Source organism: Sinocyclocheilus anshuiensis, unplaced genomic scaffold (genome assembly GCF_001515605.1).
Source record: "Sinocyclocheilus anshuiensis isolate Anshui unplaced genomic scaffold, SAMN03320099.WGS_v1.1 scaffold579, whole genome shotgun sequence".
Taxonomy (NCBI): Eukaryota; Metazoa; Chordata; class Actinopteri; order Cypriniformes; family Cyprinidae; genus Sinocyclocheilus; species Sinocyclocheilus anshuiensis.
In genome coordinates, this window is record NW_015551075.1 from 1,309,730 (window position 1) to 1,334,295 (window position 24,566).

The 24,566-nt window shown below is 35.9% G+C and overlaps 1 protein-coding gene across 1 annotated transcript in view; it reads left to right on the forward strand.

Annotated features, from left to right (window-relative positions):
- Positions 1–2,047: 2,047 nt before the first annotated feature.
- The window catches only part of LOC107662322 (cell migration-inducing and hyaluronan-binding protein-like), a gene marked incomplete at its 5' end in the record, with an annotated part of 73,373 nt that continues 50,854 nt past the window's right edge, over positions 2,048–24,566 (forward strand). The window contains 9 exons of the mRNA XM_016452308.1: positions 2,048–2,192; positions 2,506–2,644; positions 3,653–3,889; positions 4,282–4,461; positions 6,165–6,235; positions 6,351–6,446; positions 10,189–10,310; positions 11,450–11,597; positions 15,506–15,697. Of these exons, the coding sequence (XP_016307794.1) occupies positions 2,048–2,192; positions 2,506–2,644; positions 3,653–3,889; positions 4,282–4,461; positions 6,165–6,235; positions 6,351–6,446; positions 10,189–10,310; positions 11,450–11,597; positions 15,506–15,697 (1,330 nt within the window). The remainder of the gene's footprint in view (positions 2,193–2,505; positions 2,645–3,652; positions 3,890–4,281; positions 4,462–6,164; positions 6,236–6,350; positions 6,447–10,188; positions 10,311–11,449; positions 11,598–15,505; positions 15,698–24,566) is intronic.

Below are 24,566 nucleotides of genomic sequence, written 5' to 3' on the forward strand. Positions count from 1 at the left end.
AAAATAATGCTCTTTTTAGCAACATCATATGACCCCTTTAACTTTAAACTGTCACTTCTGGCCAAAATACATAATCCATAATAACGTTTCCTCCAGTTAAAAAGGTCCATGCCCTGTTGTTGTCGCACATCGAAATTCACCCACATATTTGTTTAGAACTGTTTTCACTTGAGGACTTGTATTTTAGCTGGAAGCAACGGTTTGAAATTAAAACATCTTAATGATGGATTTGTTTCTTACAAACACGCAGCTTTTCACATCACGACACATCAACTGATGGACTGGAGTGGTGTGGATTGCTTGTGGATTATTGTGATGTTTTTATCAGCTGTTTGGACTCTCATTCTGACGGCACCCATTCACTGCAGAGCATCCACTGGTGAGCAAGTGATGTAATGCTACATTTCTCCAAATCTGTTCTGATGAAGAAACAAACTCATCTACATCTTGGATGGCCTGAGGGTGAGTACATCTTTATGAATTTTCATTTTTGGGTGAACTATTCTTTTTAATTTTTGGATAACTATTCCTTTATTTCTTCATTGCATGATTTGATTTATAACAGGAAAGACAAATGCATGAGAGTGTGTTTGATCCCTTTATTAGAGACCTCTGCACTACAGTTAGGTGACCCACCACGTCAGCTGTCCATCCGAAGCAATTTTACAAGTAGCTGAAGTGAATCCTGATTATGAACTTTATAATTGGTCTGATGCAAATCTCTCGCTCCCAGTAATTGACTGTATCCTCCCAAACATCTTCACGACATGTGCTAAATTCATCATTTTTAATTGCAACTTGGGTTAGTACTCCCTCAGGTAAGAAAAATAAAAAATTAGATCTCTTTAATATCTCATCAGTTTGGCCTAGACAGCAAGAAAATTAATTGAAGAGCAATTGGAGATTTCTGCTTAAGCCTTTTCATGCTTCTCTTGAAAAAAAAGACAATTTCTCCAGTTGTGCTATCAACATTTTAATTATTTTTTATTTATTACAATGATTGTTATTTTACTATTTTTTTATATATTGTTTTAGCTTTTTTATTTTTCGTTCATTTTATTTATATTTCAGTTTTAGTTTTAGTATGTTTAGTTTTTCAGCTTAATTATTTCAGTTATCATAGCAGCATTTGCCAATCTTAAGTTTGTAATTTTCATTTTCAAGATTTTCATCTATTGTTAATATTTTATTTCAGCTAAACACCGAATTAAATTTATTTGTAAATGTAAGTGATTTAATTATTTAATTTACTCTTAATTCTGAGAGTAAACTCTATACTCAGCTATTTCTATTTCTTCTATTTCCATTGATATGTAAATGAACATTTAACATGATAACCCAAATCTCCTGAGCTATGAAAGAGCAATAAGCCGTTCCTCTGGGTGATTATTACTGTCATTATTTGTGTCGCTGCATCTCAAGGCCTTGACTTTTTGTAACGCAGAAGAAAATGCATTAGAAAGCTCAGTGAAGCCCTTTACTCTCATTTCAAAGCAGAGATATGGAAATGCTCATGATGGAAGTTCCCAGCTGCTCTGGGTCTGGAGATGTGCCGTGTGTATTCAAATCAAGTGCGTGGCTTCTCAGAGGTTTTTACAGCATTAAAGGGAAGAATGAGACCTTTTTAATATGTGATGACACTTAAAAGTCTGATTGCAGTCAGAAACATCCGCCTGTGGTTCAACCACTGGCTTCTTTTTATCAGAGCAATAATAACAGATGAACCGAAGAGTTATCATGGGCAATTTTTAGTCTAGACATCTGAGATATAAAGGTCATATCTGTTGACATCTTAAAATGTTTGTTTCATTTGAAGTTTTGTCCTTGCAGTAGGCCTATCATACATTTGTGACCCTGAGGTCAATTTATTATGGTTGTCATGTTTTTTCTTCTTGGAAAGGACATTTTGAGTTCTGAAAGTCGTGGTATGTTTTCATAGTACGTTCATAGGGAAGTTTTATTTCTCTTTTTTAATGAAAAGTATTTCTGAACGTAACTTGTTCTTTTGAGGTCTTCTGTGTGATTATTTACATTTAAACAAATATCTTTTCCAGTTTGTCCAGATAAGTTGCCTGGTCTACAACCCTGGACTCCTGGACACAATGAAGCCCACAGAGTCACCATCGGTTACGGCCGCAAAGTTGTCCTCACCTCATCCGCGACTGTCCATTCCATCAAGATCCTCAACGGAGGTAGATCTTCCTAATAAAACCTCTTTCAAACATCTCCACAACATTAAAGTGCCATGAAGATTTACATCCCTCATGATGAAGGTCAAGTTTGACATGAGCCATGACAGGCTTAAATCAAAACACATTTCAGATGAATGGCCCTGAGCGTGGAATATTCTAGAGTTTGATGGGGGAATTCCATCACAATCCGTGCCAAAAAGTAACCAACTATTTGTTCTTTTAGAACTAGAATTGGAGAACCTCCTGCATGCTCACTGGTTGAAAATCAAGGGTGAAAGATCAGGATTGGTTTGATTCTCTTGTTCTTTTTTAGGGAAGCTTGTGATCGCCGATTCCAGTCGACCCATTTTTCTGCGGGCTAAGCACATCCTCATCGGGAACAAGGGTGAACTTCACATTGGCAGTCCAGAATGTCCTTACAAAGGCAACCTCACCATCTCTCTCTTTGGCAGGTATGAATATAGGCTTTGAAAAATCATCAGACCTGCTAAAGCACTCCTGCAGCCTTCATAAAGGCACTTACAGAGTAGAGAAAGTTTTGGAGAACTTGACAGATAGAAATGTTCTAAGCCTGTCATTTTAAGTAAATCTGAAGGTTTTGTGCTAAATTCAGAATCAGACAATTGACTCCCATTCAATTCTTGACAGTAAATTTGAATTGAACTGGCCAAACCTCACAGGAAGTTGAATGGTAATTTGAATAATATTTGCCATAATAATTTTCCCATAACTACGTAAATAAAAACATAATACTGTAGACTAAATATCACTTGTCACTAGGGTTGCAAATGGGTGGAAAATTTCCGGTAAATTTCCGGAAACTTTCCAGAAATCCCTGGAATATTCCAAAATATCCTGGAAAGTTTCCAAAATTTCTGGAATGTTTCCGAAATTTACTGGAAATTTTCCACCTTTTTTGCAACCCTACTTGTCACTAGGGCGAAAGATGGCAAAAACAATTTGTCATTCCAAAATTTTTACATACAAATATTTATTAATTTAAATTAATTGTTGAATAAACTGGTTCAATGAATGATTCAATGACTCACTCACAAAGTCACTTTTGTTTAATTCCTGAATGAATCAGCAATTTTGAACAAATCACATTAATGAATGATTCACTGACTCAGTGTTTCACTAAAGCAATTTTTGCATTTATTGCTATATATTTTTATATGTATCAATATATAGCCATGCATATATTGCAGTATATTGAAAAATATAATCTTTAGTTTCCCATATATGGAAATGTATTATTTAATACATCACATTATATTTTCCAGTATATTCTCTTACATTTTTGTTTAGTAAGAGTAGCCTTGCTGCTGACAAGTAAACAAATAAATAAAATTCATATCACAATCATTTGCAATCTTAAATCGGGAATTTAAAAAGCATTCTCTTCAATGCTAAATGCATGGGACGATTTGCTAATCTGATTTGTTGTTGTTTTGAAAAAGGTCTGACGACAGCGAGGTCGAACACAGTTATTTTGGCCGCAAGTACATTGGCGTAGGAACTGGAGGAACCTTGGAGATTCACGGTGAAAAGAAGCTGTCATGGACTTTCCTGAACAAAACCCTCCATCCTGGGCAGGGTAATGAGAACAGTTACCGTTTCGAAAGGAGCTGGGGCAACAGAGGCGTCATCATTCACGTCATCAACCCGAAGACTGGAGATGTGCTGCACACTGATAGGTCATTGGGACACCATCTCCCCTCAACATTTTTTGCTCTTAAAGTTCATTTCTAATTAATGCATGCTTGCTTCTTGACAGATGAAAGGTTGTTACTTCAGTACATCATGCAAAACCAACTAACCGATGGCTTTAATGTGCGGTTGGAATTAAAACAGTAATTACAAATCGACTGTCAAAACAAACAGCGCTTCCAAGTTGGCATCATCGCAGACGATTGATCTTTGACTATTTTTCGTCACAGAAATGAGCGTCTGTTGTTGAATCACAGCCTTCAGAAAAATCATTCATAATCAGTATGCTTACTGGCTTCTGTAACGTTCCTTGACTGGTCTATGATTAATCTCCATGACCCACTTTTACGTTTGTGCGTGTGTATGTGTGTGTGTGTAGGTTTGACACGTATAGGAGCAAGGACGAGAGCAGACGACTGGCCCAGTATGTAGACGAGGTGGAAACCGGGCAGATCTTGGCCATGGTGGTTAATGATGAAGGATCCAACAACCTGGAGGATCTGGCTAAAAAGGCTCTCACTAAGCTGGGTAGCCAACACTTCCATCGACTTGGATTCCGGTACGATGACCAGTTTCCAACTTAGCAACAGTTGCTTATCCATGACCGGGCTAGAATTTTCTTTAGCATTAGTTGAGAATTGGACACCGAATTTAGGGCAATCTGGTCCAGTCAGGTATGCGTGTGTCAGTCAGCTTGGCTGCATTCACATTTTCCTCTTTGTATCGCCACTGGTCTGAGACCGGTGAAATATATTTCTTGAAATAGCATCTAAATCAGGGGCAAACCCTGTCCCTGTAGTCCTACCTTCCTGCACACAACTCGAATAGAGCTTACAAACTAGAGGAAACTTTTATGAAGCGTTTGATGGAAATGCATAAAATATGCCTCAAGGGTGTGGAGAAAAATACATAATAATAATGCATTTTACTGGTATAGCACCTTTCCTGCTTTCATACATAAAATGCAACTCAAAGTGCTTGACAGACTGGAATATAAAAAAGGGTAACAAAAAAAAAGAAAGCATAAAAATGCAAACAGCAAGCCAGTTTGAAATCATCAGTTTAATTAATCTGAAATTTATTCTGTTGCACAAAGGATTGTGTGCAATATTAGCCTAAAAAGCATGCAGGTGCACATTATGAAAATCTACCAAAGCATAAAATCTCATTCTAATTGTATACTATTTTGGATGGATAATAATGAAATTGGGATGCAGCACGTGATTGGCTGTTTCAGGTGTGTTTGATTAGAGTTGGAACTGAATTTTGTGGGATGGTCCATCTCCAGGAACAGGGTTTGGGAAGCCCTTTCTGTTTATGGAATATAAATTGCATGAATTTATGAAGTCATTACTAGAAAATTACTAGAATGAATTCTAGAGCATTGCAAATGGGCTGCAGATCGTTATGAATTAGGAATGAAAAATCAGAGATCTCTTTCATTTATAGCTGTATGCTCTGTCTGAGCATCAACAATCATCTCATTTAAGTTTGCTTTCTCCTGTGGGATTTTAGGAGTAACATATGAGACAAAGCTGATATTTAAATGAAACCGAAAACATCAACCTCTGAGGGATTTTTCTCTGGGACGGTTAGGAAATGCTGTGGCTCGTTCGAATGAAATTGTTGTTTACACGAGTGAAGCTTGGCTGTGAGAATAGTATTAGCATAGCTGTGACAGATAACAACTTTGGAGTAATTAAAATGTTTAATGAAACACCAAGCTACAATCCAGAATCTGTGTAACATCTGATGCCTGGGAAACTCATTTGTTCCTAAACTTTACAATCGCTCACATTTAAATGTTTCAGACCCACTAATATTGGTCACATTTAAAAGACCATGTCAACAACCTCACAAAAACGGAGTCTATCTGAGCAGAAAGTTGGACTGAGGCACTTTGGCTTCTGAGAAAATGCTTGAGCTCTCATTTCTACCAAAATATCTGCATCGTCAGGTGTCACTGGACAGCAGCGACACCTCTTTGGCCTGTCAGTCTGGTCTAGCTGAAGAAAATTGTCCTGATGATGGTGTCGGGCTGTTTCTCTCAGAGTGGAGCAGGAGCTGATGGGAAACTCTGGCATTGTAATTACCCAATCCTCTCTGAGAAGCGCGAGCCGCCAATCACACCATAAGTCAACATCATTTACAGCAGTGAAAGTCAGAATGTTTGTCTAGGAGGGACAACTTATTCATGGCCAACTCTTCAAACTTATTTGTCCCTCACACACCTTCCTCTCTCTCCTGTGTGTTTCTCTGTAGGCATCCGTGGAGTTTTATTACAATCAAAGGGGATGCGTCCTCAACGGTCGAGGATCATGCCGTCTATCAGGGTGAGCCTCTTTTGCCCACTTGTTTGCCCAGCGATGGAAAGCAAACAGGAGCATGGAAACGAAGTAACTTGAAAGCGAGCTGATGCTGGGGTTTTGTGTGTGTTTGTGTGTTCAGGAACCAAGGCTTCGTCTGAGGCCAGGAGCTCTCGGGTGTTTCACTCGGGTTACGGAGAGCATTTCACCATCACCACCATCAGTCAGTGGGTTCAAGGTACAAACACGCTTCACCACTGCTACTAAACACACACACAGGACTCGTTTGCAGGTCCAGGATGGTTTATGCTGGTTTGTTGTTGGTCTAGCTGGTGGACCAGCAAAACTTAATGGAATAGTTCACTCAAAAAATGTTATTATTTTTTTATGTTATTATTTATTTACTCACTCTCTTGGTGTATTTTATCATCCGTGGAGCACAAAAGGAGAAGTTTAGCAGAATAGGGGCTGTTAACTTTCAAAACAGCAGCAACTACAACAAAAAAAAACTGCATAAAAGCATCATAATGTATATTTCAAGTCTTATGAAGGCATATTATCTTTGCGAGAGGAAAATCTTTGCATGAAGATAATACTTTTATAAAGGAAAGATGCATTAAATTGATCATTTATAATGTTCAAAAAAATGCTGTTCCTTTGAACTTTGTCATCAAAATATTCAAAATTGTCAGTTTCCACAAAAATGTTAATGTTTTCAAAAATATATTTATACACACACACACACATTATATTTTTACATTATATTTTTATGTTCTAATATATTGTTTACATTAATTACATTTATATAATATTTATATCATATTTTATTATATAAGAAATAAATCTGATATGTACATTTATTAACATTGCAATTATATTCAATTTATCAACATATATTAAAATATATTATAGTTTATTATATAAGAAATAAATATAATTTGTACATTTATTACAATTATATTCAATTCAATCCATATATATAATTTCATATTATATTAAAATCTGTTTTATTACAAATAAATATGTAAATGTATTATAATTAGATCATTATATTTAAATGTTATTAAGTAAAAATACAAAAATATGATACATACATTTATTTATTACAAATATTTTTATATATTTTATATATAATAAATAAAAATAACAGTGTAGGGTCAGCATAATAGAGACTGTTAGGCTCTGAAATTGACAAAAAGCACCATAAAATCATCACCATCTCACACAATGTGATCACATGACTTCAGAAGACTTGTTCCACCATTTACTGAAATTTAAAAAGAATGACTGACATTTTCCGTTGTATTGACTGATTAAAAAGGAGGTATTGGGTCTGTTGCATTTCTTTACTTTAGAAACATTTTCACAGTCAAAGATACTAGTGGATTAAAAATGAAGAAAAGACACTTTAAAGTGCCCCTGTGAAAATAAATGAGAGAAGATTTGAGGAGAGAAACAAGTGTAGTCCGGTGGCTATATTCATGTGATATTGTTTATTAAATCTAAGGTCTCTTTCACATTGTGAGAGCAGAGAAAAATGAAAAGGCCAAGAACCTGCAACTCAGTGGTTGGTAAAACAAAACAAAAAAGCTCTTTGCAGAACAAGCGTTATTTTTCCTGCAAGAGAAGATATCAATGTCACATTAAAAATGCCAAATGCTACAGTATTTTACAGATGGACAAAAATAGAACATGACAGGAAATGTGCAACCCTTGGTCTGAAAGAAAATGCAGAACACAATCATAGCCAATTACAATATATTACCATATTTGATGTTTAAAATATATATAGACTACTGTTCAGAATGTTTTTTTTTTTTTTTTCAAAATAAATTATTACTTTTATTCAGCAAGGATGCATTAAATTGATCAAAAGTGACAGTAAAATCGTTTAGAATGTTACAAAAGATCTATATTTCAAATACATTCTGAACATTCTATTCATCCTGAAAATCAATGTATCACTGTTCCCACAAAAATATGAAGCAGCACAACTGATTTCACCATTGATAATGATCAGAAATGTTTCTTGAGCCTCAAATCAGCAAATTAGAATGATTTATGAAGGATCATGTCACACTGAAAATTCAGATATGAATTGAAGAAAATTCAGGAATTAGCATGGAAGAGACAGCAGCTGCTAAGGACTATTAATTGCACATATCTTAATTTAGCCATACAGCATTCCGTTTTCCAAAAAAGGTATAGCGCAAAGTGCAAGTAGATTAAATAACGCTGCAAAAATGAATCTTCAAGACTCTTCGCCCATATGATGTGTGAATGATGTTAATCAGGATTCATAAGGATCCAACATGCTATATTTGGTTCCCCTCCACCTCCAGTTTCTCAATCTCCCTGAGAATCTCTCCCAATATCCCACAATCCTCGGCGCTGTTAACTAATATCCGCGTGGCGTCTGTATGTCCGCCCCAGAGTCCCAGCAGCTTAATTACCCAACCCACCACTTACACCTGTACATCCTCCACCAGCGCCTCAATCACACAGTCGCACAGAACAGCTCCATTTTGAAGATGCCATCTGTTTGTTCATCACCAAAGTGATAATTTAGTTAACAAGTGTGCAAGATCTTATTATGGGCAGAGAATGAACTCATTTAGATGTAGAATTAAAGTCCTGCCGTATGATTACAGTGCACAGATGGGGAAAAGTGGGTGAAATTTATTCTGGAATTCCGGGAACAAGTTGGGGCTCATAAAATGCTTTTAGCTTTGAGACCATTGATATGCTATTGCACTCCTAAAAGTTAACTTTTAAAGGCGGGGGGGGGTTGTTATGTATCTAATACTTAAATATTTATAATAATAAATATTTTTGAAAGAAGTCTCTTACGCTCACCAAGGTTGTGTTTATTTGATCCAAAATACAACAAAAACTTAAATATTGTGAATTACAATTATAAATAACTGTTTTCTTTGTGAATCTATTTTAAAATAAAGCAATAAGCCCCAAGAAGCAGTGGTTTACAGTGAATTTATAACAGCTAAGGGGCGTTGTACTTTATTTGTTCTGTTTTATTTTGTGAAACCTTACTACATATATGGAATAACCGTTTTATAAAAGCAATAAGCCCTGTGAAGCAGTGGTTTACAGTGAATTTATAACAGCTAAGGGGGTTTTAGCAACAACGTAATTTATTCCTGTGATCAAAGCTGAATTTTCAGCATCATTACTCCAGTCTTCAGTGTCACATGATCCTTCAGAAATCATTCTAATATTCTGATTTGCAGTTCATCACTTTTCAGCAATAAAAAAAGAAAGAAACACAAATGTTATGTTTATCTAAAGTCAGTTTGGCTTATTAGATTGGTTTCTCTCAATATGATGGCTGTCAGTCAATAAATTGGAAAACAAAGTAACTTCTATTACTTATTTAAAAAAGTAACTCAGATATTTTCTTGTAAATTAAAAAGTAATGCATTGCTTTACTAGTTACTTGAATAAAGTGTGTCTGATTACGTAACTCACACTACTTGTAATGCGTTCCCCCAACACTGCACTCTGACACCAGTTCACTTTTCACATGTTCATATACACAGTAAATTCTCCATCACACTCTTGGAGTGGATTCTGAGAGCTCTTTTGCATTGAAGGGCTCTTTATAATTTGTCATAGCTCCTAATCATTTTCAAGTATCCCCTGAACAGCGTGAACACTTGAGATTTCTGCCCTGAGCGTAGCGGAGAGTGAAGGAGGAACATCTTTTCAATTGCATGGCAGAGTTGTCTTTTTATTTTGTTTGGTTTGATTTGAATGCAATGCAACAAAAGTTGGCTGAACTCCCTGTAGGTCTGGCAATGCAGACAGCAAAACAGGGAGGGCGAACTGCAATTATCTCTGCATAAATAGGCTTTGACAGGCAAAACAGGAAGATTAAAGATGTAAATGAGACTAATATCTACACAGAGCCTGTCTGTCGGGCAGCGCTTTAATCGGTGTGTCTGTTCATGTGGTTTTTTTAGAGGCTGAATGGACTGAGTGGTTTGACCGCGATGACGAGAGGGGGTCAGGTGACTGGGAGAAACTGACCGACCTCCACAAAGCTTTTCCAGAGCGTTCGTGCAGTAACCCTCTTGATATTGAGGTAAAAACATGTGTTTGAAATGGAATACTAACTTACTGCTTACACTCTCTGAAAAAAAAGGTACAAAACTGTCACTAGGGTGGTACCTTTTCATAATCTACTTATATGTACTTTTGAAGTACTAATAGGTACCTTTTATGAGTGAACAAGGTATAAAGATGTACCATTTACCTTTTGTAGCATACCTTAGGGTACCACCCAAATGATAGCTTTTTACCTTTTTTTCTGAGAGTGTACTTACTAAATTACTAAATGCTTATTTTTTGTAAAAATTACACGCAGTTTCAAAATTTTCACATTTTATGTTATGGCCGATAATCAGTATGGTGGTCAAATGTTTTGCTTTGTTTTTAAACCACAAAATACTATTTATTGTAAGTGTAATCAGGCATTAAAACCTTATAATATCCAGCACAGAAGAAACAATGACATAGAATAAATGTTGACTGTTTTGAATGTGAAAAAATGAGACAAAAATAAAATATAACATTGAACTAATCAGACAAATAATAATTTAAAAATGATAATATTGGCCAATATATTGTGCATACTTCAATAAATCACATATGTTTGTACACATTACACTACTATTCAAAAGTTTGGGGTCATTTTAATGTTTTTAAAAGAAGTGTCTTCTGCTCACCAAGGCTGCATTTATTTGATTAAAAAAAAATACAGTAAAAACAGTAATATTGTGAAATATTATTACAATTTAAAATATCTGTTTTCTATTTGAATATATTTTAAAATGCAATTTATTTCTGTGATCAAAGCTGAATTTTCAGCATCATTGCTCCAGTCTTCAGTGTCACACGATCCTTCAGAAATCATTCAAATATGTTGATTTGCTGCTCAAGAAACATTTCTTATTATTATCAATGTTGAAAAAAGTTGTGCTGCTTCATATTTTTTGTGAAAAGGATTCTTTAGGATTCTTTGAGTTCAAAAGAACAGCATTTATTTGAAATAGAAATCTTTTGTAACATTATAAATGTCTTTACTGTCACTTTTGATCAATGCATCCTTGCCAAATAAAAGAATTAATTTCTTTAAAAAAAAATCTTACTGACCCAAACTTTTGAACGGTAGTGTATGTGAGGTGTTTCACTGTATTTAAAAATGTCTTCCTTTGCCTTCAGGCTGAAACTCTTGACAGCATCCCTGCCAACATGACAGGAGAAGTCTTCTCCAAGTTTGACAGAAAGTATGGCTTTGTGTGCCTCAACAAAGAGCAGGTGGATGGGATTTGCCACAACTACCGTGTGCGTTTCCTGTGCGGCAAGCTCGGTATGTTTGAAGCAGTCTGCTTTTGGCTTCCGGAGAAACGCTTTTCTATCAGTTACTCATGTCACTCCAATACCTTTACAACTCTGTTTCATAGAACACAATTGGTGATTTTAGTATAATGCACCTCAAGCTGCTCTTTTGCATGCAATGAAAATGAATAGCAGCAGTATGCATATCTGTCCATACATAGGGTCAAATGGCACGGCTGCTTACCTTTGTCGTAACAAACGTTTGGATATGCTGTTACATTTGACCAAACAATTATATATTTCCTATACTGTAAGTAAAATTAGGTGTTACAACCTTATAATCAACAGCACAGCAGAAACAATGACAAAGAATAGGATTTACTCATTTAAAAGTGAAAAAATAAAATCATCTAAGTCTGGCCTAATCAGACAAATAATAAAATGATAATATTGGCCTATATAATGTGCATTCTTAAACAAATCACATCCATTCCAGTTTTGGCGTCCTTTCATACACCAGGTTATTTTTGTATCAGTGAGGTACTATTCACGATATATATTTAATATATTAAAATAATATTTAATATTTTAATATTTTGTCCGTTTTTATGTTTATATTTTCTGTTTTCATTTTTTGTGTGATTTTTCTTGTGTTTTTGTCATTTTTCATCGTTTTTTTATATACTAGTTTTTTATTAATTTTTATTTCTGTTTTAGTTATTTTTGTACATCAAGTTAAACCAAAAATAGAAATGTTGCCTTGGCAACTAGCTGAAATATTTTATTTCTTTATTTTTTATTTTTTTGTTTTGTTTTGTATGTTGTTTTTTTTTATGGTTTTAGATGGTTTTTAGTTATAGTTTCAGTTTTAGTTAACTTTAATAACCCTGTTGTACACATTACACTACTGTTTAAAAGTTTGGGGTCAGAATTTTTATTTTATTTTTATGATTTTGAAGTCTTTAATGCTCACCAAGGCTGCAGTTATTTGATCAATATATATTTCCCATCTGTTTTATTCTGTTTAACAGGCATGATATGTGAGATAGACTTCATCAATTATTTGTGAAACCTTTGGGGCCCTATTTTAATGATCTAAGTGCATGGTTAGACCATAAGTGCACGGCGCATTTGTGCTTAGGGCATGTCCAAATCCACTTTTGCTAGTTTAACGACGGGAAAAATGGTCGGCGCACCCGGCGCATGGTCTAAAAGGGTTGTCCCTATTCTCTTAATGAGTAATGGGTGTGTTTTGGGCGTAACGTGCCATAAACCAATCAGAGTCTCTGTTCTGAGTCCCATTCCCTTTAAAAGCCAGTTGCGCTTGCGCCATGGCGGATTTGCTATTTACACGGCGGAATTTACAAGCGGAAAAAACGGAGGGCTTCTTTAGTGAGGGAACGGATCTGCTCGTGCACGTAATTCTGATATATGCAAAGACTATCCATTATGACATGTAGGCATTTATATATTTATGTACACAATAATAATATTTAAATAACAAAAAAAACATAAAAAATTGCGCCAGACTTTAGACCAGGTTTTAGTTGGTCAATGGCGCAGTCTATTTCAGTTGCCTCAAAATAGCAACGTGCCAACAATGCGCCTGAACACACCTCATTTTCAGACCAGCACGCCCATGGGTGCACAAATGAGCGCAAATGCATTTGCTATTTAAACAACGTGGCGCAGGACGTGAAAATGACAACTGCGTCGGGCTGAAACTAGCAAAAAACACTTGCGTCGCGCCTGGTGCCACATTGCGCTGGGTGTATGATAGGGCCCTTGATCTTTAAGCAGAAAGACAGTTGTCTAAGTACAGTCTCTGGTACGGCATAGGGATGAGTGGCACATATTTGGGGCAGCTTTGTGGGATTGTGCCCACTCTCTGTTCGTCCCTGTTATTAAAAATTAATTGTCTTACTGCTTATCTTTTTCCAAGCAGCTCCCTGTGCTACATTTTGCCACCCCCCGTCAATGGATAAACAGTCTTGAAGCCAAAAATGTGGGTAGGATGGATGACAATAGCCCTGTACAGATCAAATCAAGTTAATCAAATCACAAAAGTGAATAAATTAAACAAATAAAACATTATCTACATCCACGCTTGACAGATGCTTGTGCTTGAGACTTTCCTCACTAATTAGCAACGCTCACACCACTGCAGCTGCAAGCAGCAATGTGACGTCAATGGAAATCTTTTGTATTTATAGATTCATCTAAGATGCATTATTTCTGTGCCTTTGATTCTTCATTTTGGTTTGGGCACTTATTTTATTTTATTGTATTTTTTGGAAAAGATTTTCTAAAATTATTATTATTATTATTTTTTGGCATTTCGTTCCTTCCGAACACAATTAATTTTTCACAATCCAATCAATTCTTGATGGGTAAAGTCCTGTCCAACATTTTTTTCTCATTAAATGTCCTGCTTTTGCTTTAACATGTCAGATTACACAAACGATATGGTTTGTGCATGACGTTTGATGCTTACTTTAAGATGTTGATGTTGAATTTCAGAAGTCATTTCTGTCAAAAGTAATGAGAATTTGGTAAAAACGTCCTTTATAAGTGATTTGTGATGACTTCCACCTCAACAACTCTGAGGCCTTTTCGGACAATTTCTGCTAAATGTCAGCTGTTTTCAGACAACTCACACTTATTGAATAAAGGGGAAGTCGTGGCCTAATGGTTAGAGAGTCGGACTCGTAACCCAAAGGTTGCGGGTTCGAGTCTCGTACCGGCATTCACTAAAACCTCCGTGAAAAAGAAAAGCAGATAAAGGACAAAAATGGATGGGAAAGCTTCAGAAATATACTTCCCGCTCTACTTTGTAATTTTTCACATTGATTTTATTCCACTAAACATAATCTGGAGTGCATGAGTGCACCAAAACTGACATTTTATTGTCAGTCAAGTTCACTCAAAGATTGCAGGTCCAAATCCCATAAGTGACACATGTTGTGCTTCTCCTGTCAATCATTTTAAGAGAACTCAGAGGTCACAAAAATGCCCAAAGTATTAGATTAATCAGTTACATGTTTCAGTGTTTTATTTTCCCAAAAATGGATCAGAACATTTTGTTTATTGGTTGAAATTGGTTTGTGTTAATCCAAACCACTGTCGTTCTGTAAATTCAGCCCAGGCTAGTTGATAATATGCCATTCGTATAATTGCTAACATGCTGCCACGTAGTTTGGAATTTTCTCCGTCTGATTACAAGTAAATTCTTCATCTGGTTGTCTTTGCTTTGAAAGACATTTTGAAGAATTCCTGTCACATTTTGACAGATTGTGGCCATTATATGAACTTATTTTATGTATTTTCTCATGCATAACAAGGAATGCATGATCAATTAATCATACTTTCAAAATTACTTCGGATTTAATGCGTTCAGTTCCTCTTTTAAGGGATAAAAATATATAAAAGATGTCCTAACAACTATAAGATCCCGAGTTTGATTCCCAGGAAACACATATGAAATGCATTGCTTGAATGAACTGCAAGATGCTTTGGATAAAAACACCTGCCAAATGCATAAATGTAAGAATAATGTCCTCATTAATGTTGGCATGTAAAATACGGCAGTGTCATCATGTAACCTTGTGTCTCACAATGACTTTACTTTGGCTAAATGTCTCTATCTGGATTTGATTTATGAGTAAATTTGGTTTTTAAAGGGTCATCTATCAATCATTTAATTACAAACGAGATCATAAGATCTTGGCTCAGGAGAAACGTTTCTGTCGACTTTTGACTGGTCATGTAAAAAATGCAATATAAGATTAAATGCAGCTCATGCACACATGTGTTTCATGCATCTTTAATGGATCTCAGATCAGATTAGACTAACAATGCATATAAATCTTTATAAAGATCATGACAGTTATTGACCATATGTGCATGCTAAATATGTGTGTGTGTTGTGTCCTTCAACAGTGCGTCCACAGGCCTCCATCTCCATAGACACTTTGTCTAACTGTAGTATTCTGGAGCTCGCGGATGAACCACAGGGATGGACATTCGGCGACAGGATCGTGGTGGCCAGCACAGACTACTCAATGCACCAGGCTGAGGAGTTCAGCGTCTTGCCTTGTCCTTCCTGCACGAGGAACCAGATCAAGGTGGAAGGTCAGTTATAGCTCTTAAACTCTTCACTAAAGGTCTAAAGCAATGATGAAATTTAGGTGACTGTTGTCTGCCTGCTGCATCCAAAGTGCCACCCAGTTTTAGTGGTCAGCCGATATATTGCCAAGGCTGATATATCAGTCGATATATAGGATTTTTGGGATTCAGGATATACGTTTTTCTGTTTGGCCAGTGTGTCTGAAGCGGGACTTTTATTTTGACAGAGCAAAGAACACCCATTCTCTGTCTTCATTAGTTTGCGGTGTCTGTTTCGAACAGTTTTAATGATAAATTATTAGACCGAACTGTTAAACAAATAAAGTAAACTTATAAGGAAAAGTTTTATAGCATTTGCTTTTCTATTATTTATGGAAGCTTGTTTCGCCACTGGATGAAAAAAAAGTAATTGCAACTCTGTTTATATTTCAAAATTATTGCAGAATTGTTTTATTGCAGAAACTCAGAATTGTGAATTTAATCAGAATTGTGAGAGAAACTCAGAATTGTGAGATATAAACTTGCAATTCTGAGAAGAAAATTCCGAATTGTGATATAAAAACTCAGAATTCTGAGAAAAAGTCCAAATTGTGAGATGTAAACTTCGCAATTCTGTTTTTGTTCCCGCCACGAAATAAAAAAATAAAGGTTTATTTTACAGATTTTTTAACAAGTTCAAATAATTTTTTTTAATATCAATTATTTTAAAATTGTTATTTGAATATATAAATATGTATAAATTACATTTTAGCAGTTATTTATGTGTTTTTATTATCTATATATTAAATAGTGATATCATATATGTCAGCTTTGTATCAGCCATCAGCCACTCTGCTCTCTAAGATATATATATAAAAAACTTTCCAGTCAACCACTACCTACTTTAGTTCATCTAGGTAGTACATTTGTGTGCAAAAGTATAGACACCCTGTTCAAAAAAACGTTTTGTTAGCAAAATCTAATCAAACTTTTTTTTTGCATATTTTAATGCACAGTTACAAACTATTTACTGATTTCAATGAGTAAAATAATTACAATTACCTACACAAAATAATTATACACATTGTTGATTAGTCAAGTCACCTTTATTTATATATCGCTTTATACAATACAGATTGTGTTAAAACATCTTTACAGTGTTTTAAGCAGGAAAAACGTGTGCTGATAATGCAAGTGGACAATAGAAAACAGTCAGTTTATTATTAGTCTTACTCAGCACTTACATAAATGCACAGAAACAAGGATGCTGGAGCCTAAAGTGTGGCTGAAATAACAGCTAGCTGATTGCCGTCTTTGTGACACTTCAGTGCTGTCAGCAGGATTTCATCATGGCAATTCAAAACTAGGTGATTGGAGGCATTAGATGGAAATTTGCATTAGAGAAAATGTTGAGTTCCAGCAGTTAGAAAAAACACTTCCTCACAGGCACAAAAGTGTTCGGATTTCAAATAAACGCCTTGTAAAAATCCCTTCATCCTCGTCCTCCCGGGGTTTGGAATGTCTTACATCAGATTCAGGAAAGCACATCGCGCTCAAAAGTGAAGATGACTGTTCTGGAGAACTTTGAGGCTGAAGTGTGTGTGTGTGTGTGTGTGTATGTGACTTTTCGTTCTGATGTTTAAAGCTGACCTGTGTTTATCCTCGTTTGGTTGAATTATATTCAGGAATTTTACTCAACAATGGTTGAGGTTCAGAGCCTGCGGAAAGTACTTCCTCTGTTGAATTCCTTTGAATTTTTTCTTGTTACACCTCCTGATTTTAATGCTAAAATAATTTTCTCCAAATTAGATGTAGCGCATCAGTGGACTGCAATTTCAGCAAGTCATACCACCAATTCAATTGGATTGAAGCCTGTGAAGTCTAGCTGGGCCTTTCCAGAATACTAACCTTTTGTCAAGCTGTTTAATAGGCTCTGTTTCAAAATCTCTTGAGCCGCCTACGTAGGCAGCATTTTAATGCATCATAGACGTGCTTCATATGCTACATAGACGGCGCCATTAGGCACCTTATTTTTGGTGATTTTTTTGTGGATCCTCTACAATCATATTGCACAAAACTGAGGTCACACAAAATCTTGTTTTCCTTGGTTATTTTTCTGTTTTTTCTGCTCTCAAGACATTTTCTGCACATATTTGTATTTTTTGTATGCTTATGCAGTTTTTCCCTTCGCTCTTGTTTCCACGTTCTGCGCTTGCTTTTCCAAATGTTGTGGTTAGAGTTTCATGTAAATCAGGGCGGGTTTAAGCGTTATCACTGGTCCACTAGTTCTTGATTGACAGTTCCTCCTCTAGCCAATCAGTCGAAGAAGTGCGTTGATGTCACTCCAATGTGCCTCATTAACTGCCGATGCTCAGTGTTGTTCACTTGTACAGGTGAAAATGGATAACTGTCAGCTGGGAAGCATCTTTCCATACAGGACACCGTTATATGTGTCTGCCTGTCACTGCTGTAGGCCTACCTGGCGATGCCTGTCAATCAAGAACTAGTGGACCAATGATGACGCTTAAACCCGCCCTGATTTACATGAAACTCTAACCACAACATTTGGAAAAGCAAGCGCAGAACATGGAAACAAGAGCGAAGGGAAAAACAGCATAAGTATACAAAAAATACAAATATGTGCAGAAAATGTCTGAGAGCACAAAAAACAGAAATATAACCAAGGAAAGCATGATTTTGTGTGACATTAGTTTTGTGCAATATGATTTTAAATGTGTTTAAAGTTTTGATTCATGCTTATTATTTTAAAAAATGTGTTATTTTTCTGATTTACGCTTATTATTTTTCTATCCGTGACCATTGTTTGTTATACTGAAAACTTTGCTTTCATTTTTAAATCTTGTGCAATATATTTTTACTTGCGTTTTTCAATTTTGTTTTCACACTTGTTATTTTTTTATCCATGAATGCAGTACTTTAGACGGGAATCTGATCCCATAGTCATGTAGCAAACTTCAATTTAGGCTTAATGTTAGCCTCTCCCAGAAGTCACTTCTTTCTAGACGCTCTTGAAGAGAATCTCTTTTGAAGTGTTGGAACGATTGGTGAAGTCGGGATAGTTTCTCTCGTTTCATCCAATAAGCTCTGTGCTTCTGTCAGGGCTGTAGCTGCTGTCTTGTTCATTTCTTTAACAATTGCTCCTCTTATTCAGTTGCACACTTTGGTAGGATGGTCTGATCTTAGATGTTTCTGGGCTTTGTGCCATTTTTTCCATTTTGCTACAATGAGCATCACAGTGCTCAAAGTAAGAGCTAAAACAATAGCAATCACATTCTCTATAGTTTTTTTCTCCTAACAACTTCATCTTGAAGTTCCACAGGCTGCTGGTTTTTCTTTGTGAGGTTAAGAATGATCTGCTTTAAAATATAGACTTTAGAATGGCAAACAAAGCAATGTTTATTGTGCAGTTGACAACAATTGAATATGGATTGGATGATAAAGGAAGACAGGTGTACCTAATGCATAATGCATTGATTAAGGAGGTTTATTTTTGTAGGCTAAACAATGTTGTTGTGTTTGGTTACGCTTAGCAGATCCAATTGAGATGCTCTGCTTTACTTATTTATGTATCATACTCGGTGTAATCTCTCAAGAAAACCTCAGCTAGTTTAGAGTATTTTTATGATTTTTATATGAAATGCAACTTTGAAGACCTCTTAACCTTCTATCTAGGGATGCACAGGTTAGGGAAAAAATCTAATTGTGATTTTTAGACAAAAATTGCTAAATTGCAATGTGATTTTATTTGTTTGTTTGTTTATTTTAAAAAAAGTGATGTGCTTGTTTGTAAGACTTTACAGTTTGGCCAAAATTTTGTGAATTTATATATGAACATCACTCAATCAATCGAATCACTCAATCAATCAGTTATTAGGGTTTCAATTTCACCTATTGAAACCTTCTTCTTCTTCTTCTTCTTCTTCTTCTTCTTCTTCTTCTTCTTCTTCTTCTTCTTCTTCTTCTTCTTCTTCTTCTTCTTCTTCTTCTTCTTCTTCTTCTTCTTCTTCTTCTTCTTCTTCTTCTTCTTCTTCTTCTTCTTCTTCCGCTCTTGAGTCTATGGCAGCCCATAGAACCGCTTGTGGAAAAGTTATGAAATTTGGCCCACTGATAGAGGACAGTATCATCATTAATCACAGCAAATTTGGAGTCTCTATCTCAAACTCTCTAGCGCCACCACTTGTCCAAAGTTTCATTCATGTTAATGCTAATAACTTTTGAACCATAAGGTCAAAGAAGGAAAATTATTTTTTCCTCTGAATCCTTTGCTCATGCTGAGTCATATTTCACCAAAATTGGCTCACATCATCTTCAGACAATGCTGGCAAAAAGTTATGGAATTCAAGTTGATTCGTCAAACCGTTCTCGAATAACGCATGAACGAATTCGACGAAGAGCACGCAAAAATGGACATGAGGCTATATCTCTGCAACGGTTTGGCGTATTGAGACCGAACTTGGTGGGGGTTATAACAAGCATGACCCGAGGCTACCTGCACAAAAGTGTTTCGGTGCAGCGCCACCTAGTGGTGAGGAGATATGAAAAATGGCTATTTTTGCTTATAACTTCTCAATGGTTTGGCCAAAAATCACAAAACTGGTCTCTTTAGATTTGGTGCAGCATGCGGAATCAAACCATACCCAATTCCCATATCAGCCATTTAGGGTGTCAGCCATTTTGAATTATGTCATAAAATGCTCAATTTTACGAACGCATTGGCGTATTGTTACGAAACTCGGTATGTATCTTCGAAACCATGCCCTGACGGTATTCAAAAAGTTCCGTGACAGCGCCTCCTCACAAAACTGGTCTCTTTAGATTTGGTGCAGCATGCCGAATCAAACCATACCCAATTCCCATATCAGCCATTTAGGGTGTCAGCCATTTTGAATTATGTCATAAAATGCTAAATTTTACGAACGCATTGGCGTATTGTTACGAAACTCGGTATGTATCTTCGAAACCATGCCCTGACGGTATTCAAAAAGTTCCGTGACAGCGCCTCCTTTTGGTCAAAGGTTATATTCAAATATACAAAAATGCTAATAACCTTTGCTTAAATTAGCCTATCGTAATGAGACTGGTCTTGATAGATTCCTTGGATTATGCCGAGAACATCAACACCAATTATGCCATAATTGGCCAAACTTCCTGTCCGCCATTTTAATTTATGTTGAAAACCTACTTTTTCAAACTCCTAGACCGTTGGTCCGATTTTCACCAAATTTGACTCAGATCATCTTCAGGGCATGCTGGCAAAAAGTTATGGATTTTGTGTGGATATACAAAACGGTTATCGTTTAACACATCAACGAATTTGCTGGAATGATGGCAAACTGCATCTGAGGCTGTATCTCTGCAAAGCTTTGAGATATTGACACCAAGCTTTGTATGTGCCATTGTCACCTCACACTGACCATGCCGCATCAATTTGGTCACAGCGCCGCCTATTGGTCAAAAGTGATAAACCATTCATTAACCACTAATAATGAAATTTCCAAAAATGCTAATAAATTTTGATCAAATTAGCCTATTGGAATAGAACTGGTCTCAAAATATTCCTTGGGTCTTGCTGAGAACATAGATACCAATTTTGCCATAGTTGGCTGAAGTTCCTGTCCGCCATTTTGATTTATGCTGAAAACCTACTTTTTCAAACTCCTCCTAGACCGTCGGTCCGATTTTCACAAAAATGAAGTCAGATCATCTTCAGACAGTGCTGACAAAAAGTTATGGATTTTGTGTTGATAGACAAAACAGTTTTAACATAGCGCTGCAACAAATTTGAGGCATGATGCCAAACTACGTCTGAGGCTGTATCTCTGCAAAGCTTTGACACATTGACACCAAACTTTGTGTGTGTCATTGTCAACTCACACAGAATGCACCACATTGATTTGACAACAGCGCCACCTATTTGTCAAACGTGATAAGCCATTAAATCATATTACTAATGGTTGTATTTATGATTTTTCAGCCATTTTGACTAAAATGATCTTAAAATGGCTTCAATTACTAATTTCTGCTCTATTTCTGGTCTGATGCTTGCTTCTGTAGTGCTTGGCCCCATAATTGCTACTTGCAGCTATATTTAAATGATTATAATTATTACTAAATAAAACCTCAAACAAATAAGAAATATTACTATTGTAATATTACACTGTAAAATAAAAATGAGTGTTTAAGAAAAATATATAAAAACAATTTTACAGAAAAAAAATATCTTAATCAGCATCGCCATTTTCAAATGTCAAATAATCATTAAACTTATTTTGGCTGAAAACCACAGGACGCACGTCACTCTGAAACATACATATGTTTATTTAATCACAATCTTTAACTACCTTTAATAATCACACTAAGCAATATAACGATTTCGATTTTATTTTGATTAATTGTGCAGCCCTAACTCTATCTAATTTTAACATCACAGAGTATTCTGCAGGAATTCTCCAGAAATCCCATTTGGATACGCCTAAATATGACTTTGCAGCTCAACAGAATGAGAAATCGGTGAGCACTTTCTGGTGGCGCTGTTTTGAAAAACTATCAACGCCAAGGAAGATGAAATAGTTCTCAGCACAATATTGACATTGATTTTCAGTTAGTTTATTGTGGCAAAGACAGAGATATGTGCTAGAAAACCTTCTCTCGGTAACAGCAGAGAATCAGTGACCGCAGGATTCACACTCTACTGAGAGGAGAGATGCCTTTGTTTCTGAAGGAGAGTCTTGGCTCCTCCTAAGGTTTCTTGCTCATCAAACCTGCCATCTAGGGAGTTTTTCCCCTGGCACAGTCACCTTTGGCTCACTCACATCTGGTATTGAAGCACTATTTTCTGCTTTGAAACAATGGCTGAAAATGCTGCTTCTCAGATGCACTGTAAAACTGAACGATGGTTGTAGAACCTTACATTTTTTATTCAGAATGTCATAAGTACTATATATTTAAATTAAGATGTCAACTCACACAGAATGCACCACATTGATTTGACAACAGCGCCACCTATTTGTCAAACGTGATAAGCCATTAAATCATATTACTAATGGTTGTATTTATGATTTTTCAGCCATTTTGACTAAAATGATCTTAAAATGGCTTCAATTACTAATTTCTGCTCTATTTCTGGTCTGATGCTTGCTTCTGTAGTGCTTGGCCCCATAATTGCTACTTGCAGCTATATTTAAATGATTATAATTATTACTAAATAAAACCTCAAACAAATAAGAAATATTACTATTGTAATATTACACTGTAAAATAAAAATGAGTGTTTAAGAAAAATATATAAAAACAATTTTACAGAAAAAAAATATCTTAATCAGCATCGCCATTTTCAAATGTCAAATAATCATTAAACTTATTTTGGCTGAAAACCACAGGACGCACGTCACTCTGAAACATACATATGTTTATTTAATCACAATCTTTAACTACCTTTAATAATCACACTAAGCAATATAACGATTTCGATTTTATTTTGATTAATTGTGCAGCCCTAACTCTATCTAATTTTAACATCACAGAGTATTCTGCAGGAATTCTCCAGAAATCCCATTTGGATACGCCTAAATATGACTTTGCAGCTCAACAGAATGAGAAATCGGTGAGCACTTTCTGGTGGCGCTGTTTTGAAAAACTATCAACGCCAAGGAAGATGAAATAGTTCTCAGCACAATATTGACATTGATTTTCAGTTAGTTTATTGTGGCAAAGACAGAGATATGTGCTAGAAAACCTTCTCTCGGTAACAGCAGAGAATCAGTGACCGCAGGATTCACACTCTACTGAGAGGAGAGATGCCTTTGTTTCTGAAGGAGAGTCTTGGCTCCTCCTAAGGTTTCTTGCTCATCAAACCTGCCATCTAGGGAGTTTTCCCCTGACACAGTCATCTTTAGCTCACTCACCGCTGGTATTGAAGCACTATTTTGAAACAATGGCTGAAAATGCTGCTTCTCAGGTACACTGTAAAACTGAACGATGGTAGTAGTTCTGACCTTTAAAATGACTTTTATTGGTGTAATTTTTATTCAGAATGTCATAAGTAATATATTTGAATTAAATAAAACCAATTAATTTAGATAAGTCCATATGAAGCACGCTTTTTTAGATTATTTGAAGGCATTAAGGCATGTCCAAATGCCTTAATCAGGTCGATTCGTGGTTATTTAAAAAGATTTATCAGTTAAAATGTTTATAAATGTCAATTTTTCACTTTTTTCCCAACGTATGATTCAATTTCTATAAAAACTAGCCATTGTAGTTATTAAATATTTGCAAGTTAAATCTAAAGTTCACTTTTAGATCATTAGACTTGATGCTATGGCACATTAAAAGTCTGTCTTCAACCAGATTCCTCAGAAAATGCCTTTATTTTAGGACACAGCCGCTCTGTATTGTTATAGACTAGGCCAGGGGTGTCCAAACTCGGTCCTGGAGGGCCGGTGTCCTGAAGAGTTTAGCTCCAACCCCAATTAAACACAGCTGAACCAGCTAATCAAGCTCTTACTAGGCATACTAGAAACTTAAATGGGTCATATGATGCTGCTAAAAAGAACATTATTTTGTGTATTTGGTGTAATGAAATGTGTTTATGCGGTTTAAAGTAAAAAAAACACATTATTTTCCACATACTGTACATTATTGTTTCTCCTCTATGCCCCGCCTTCTGAAACGCGTCGATTTTTACAAAGCTCATCGGTCTGAAAAAGCGAGGTGTGCTGTGATTGGCCAGCTATCCAATGCGTTGTGATTGGCCGAATACCTCAAGCGTGAGACGGAAATGTTACGCCCCTCACATACTGTTGATGCCGTGTCCCGGCCGGAGCGACGAGACAAAAACATAAAACCCATTACAAACGAGGCATTTGTTGCATCCA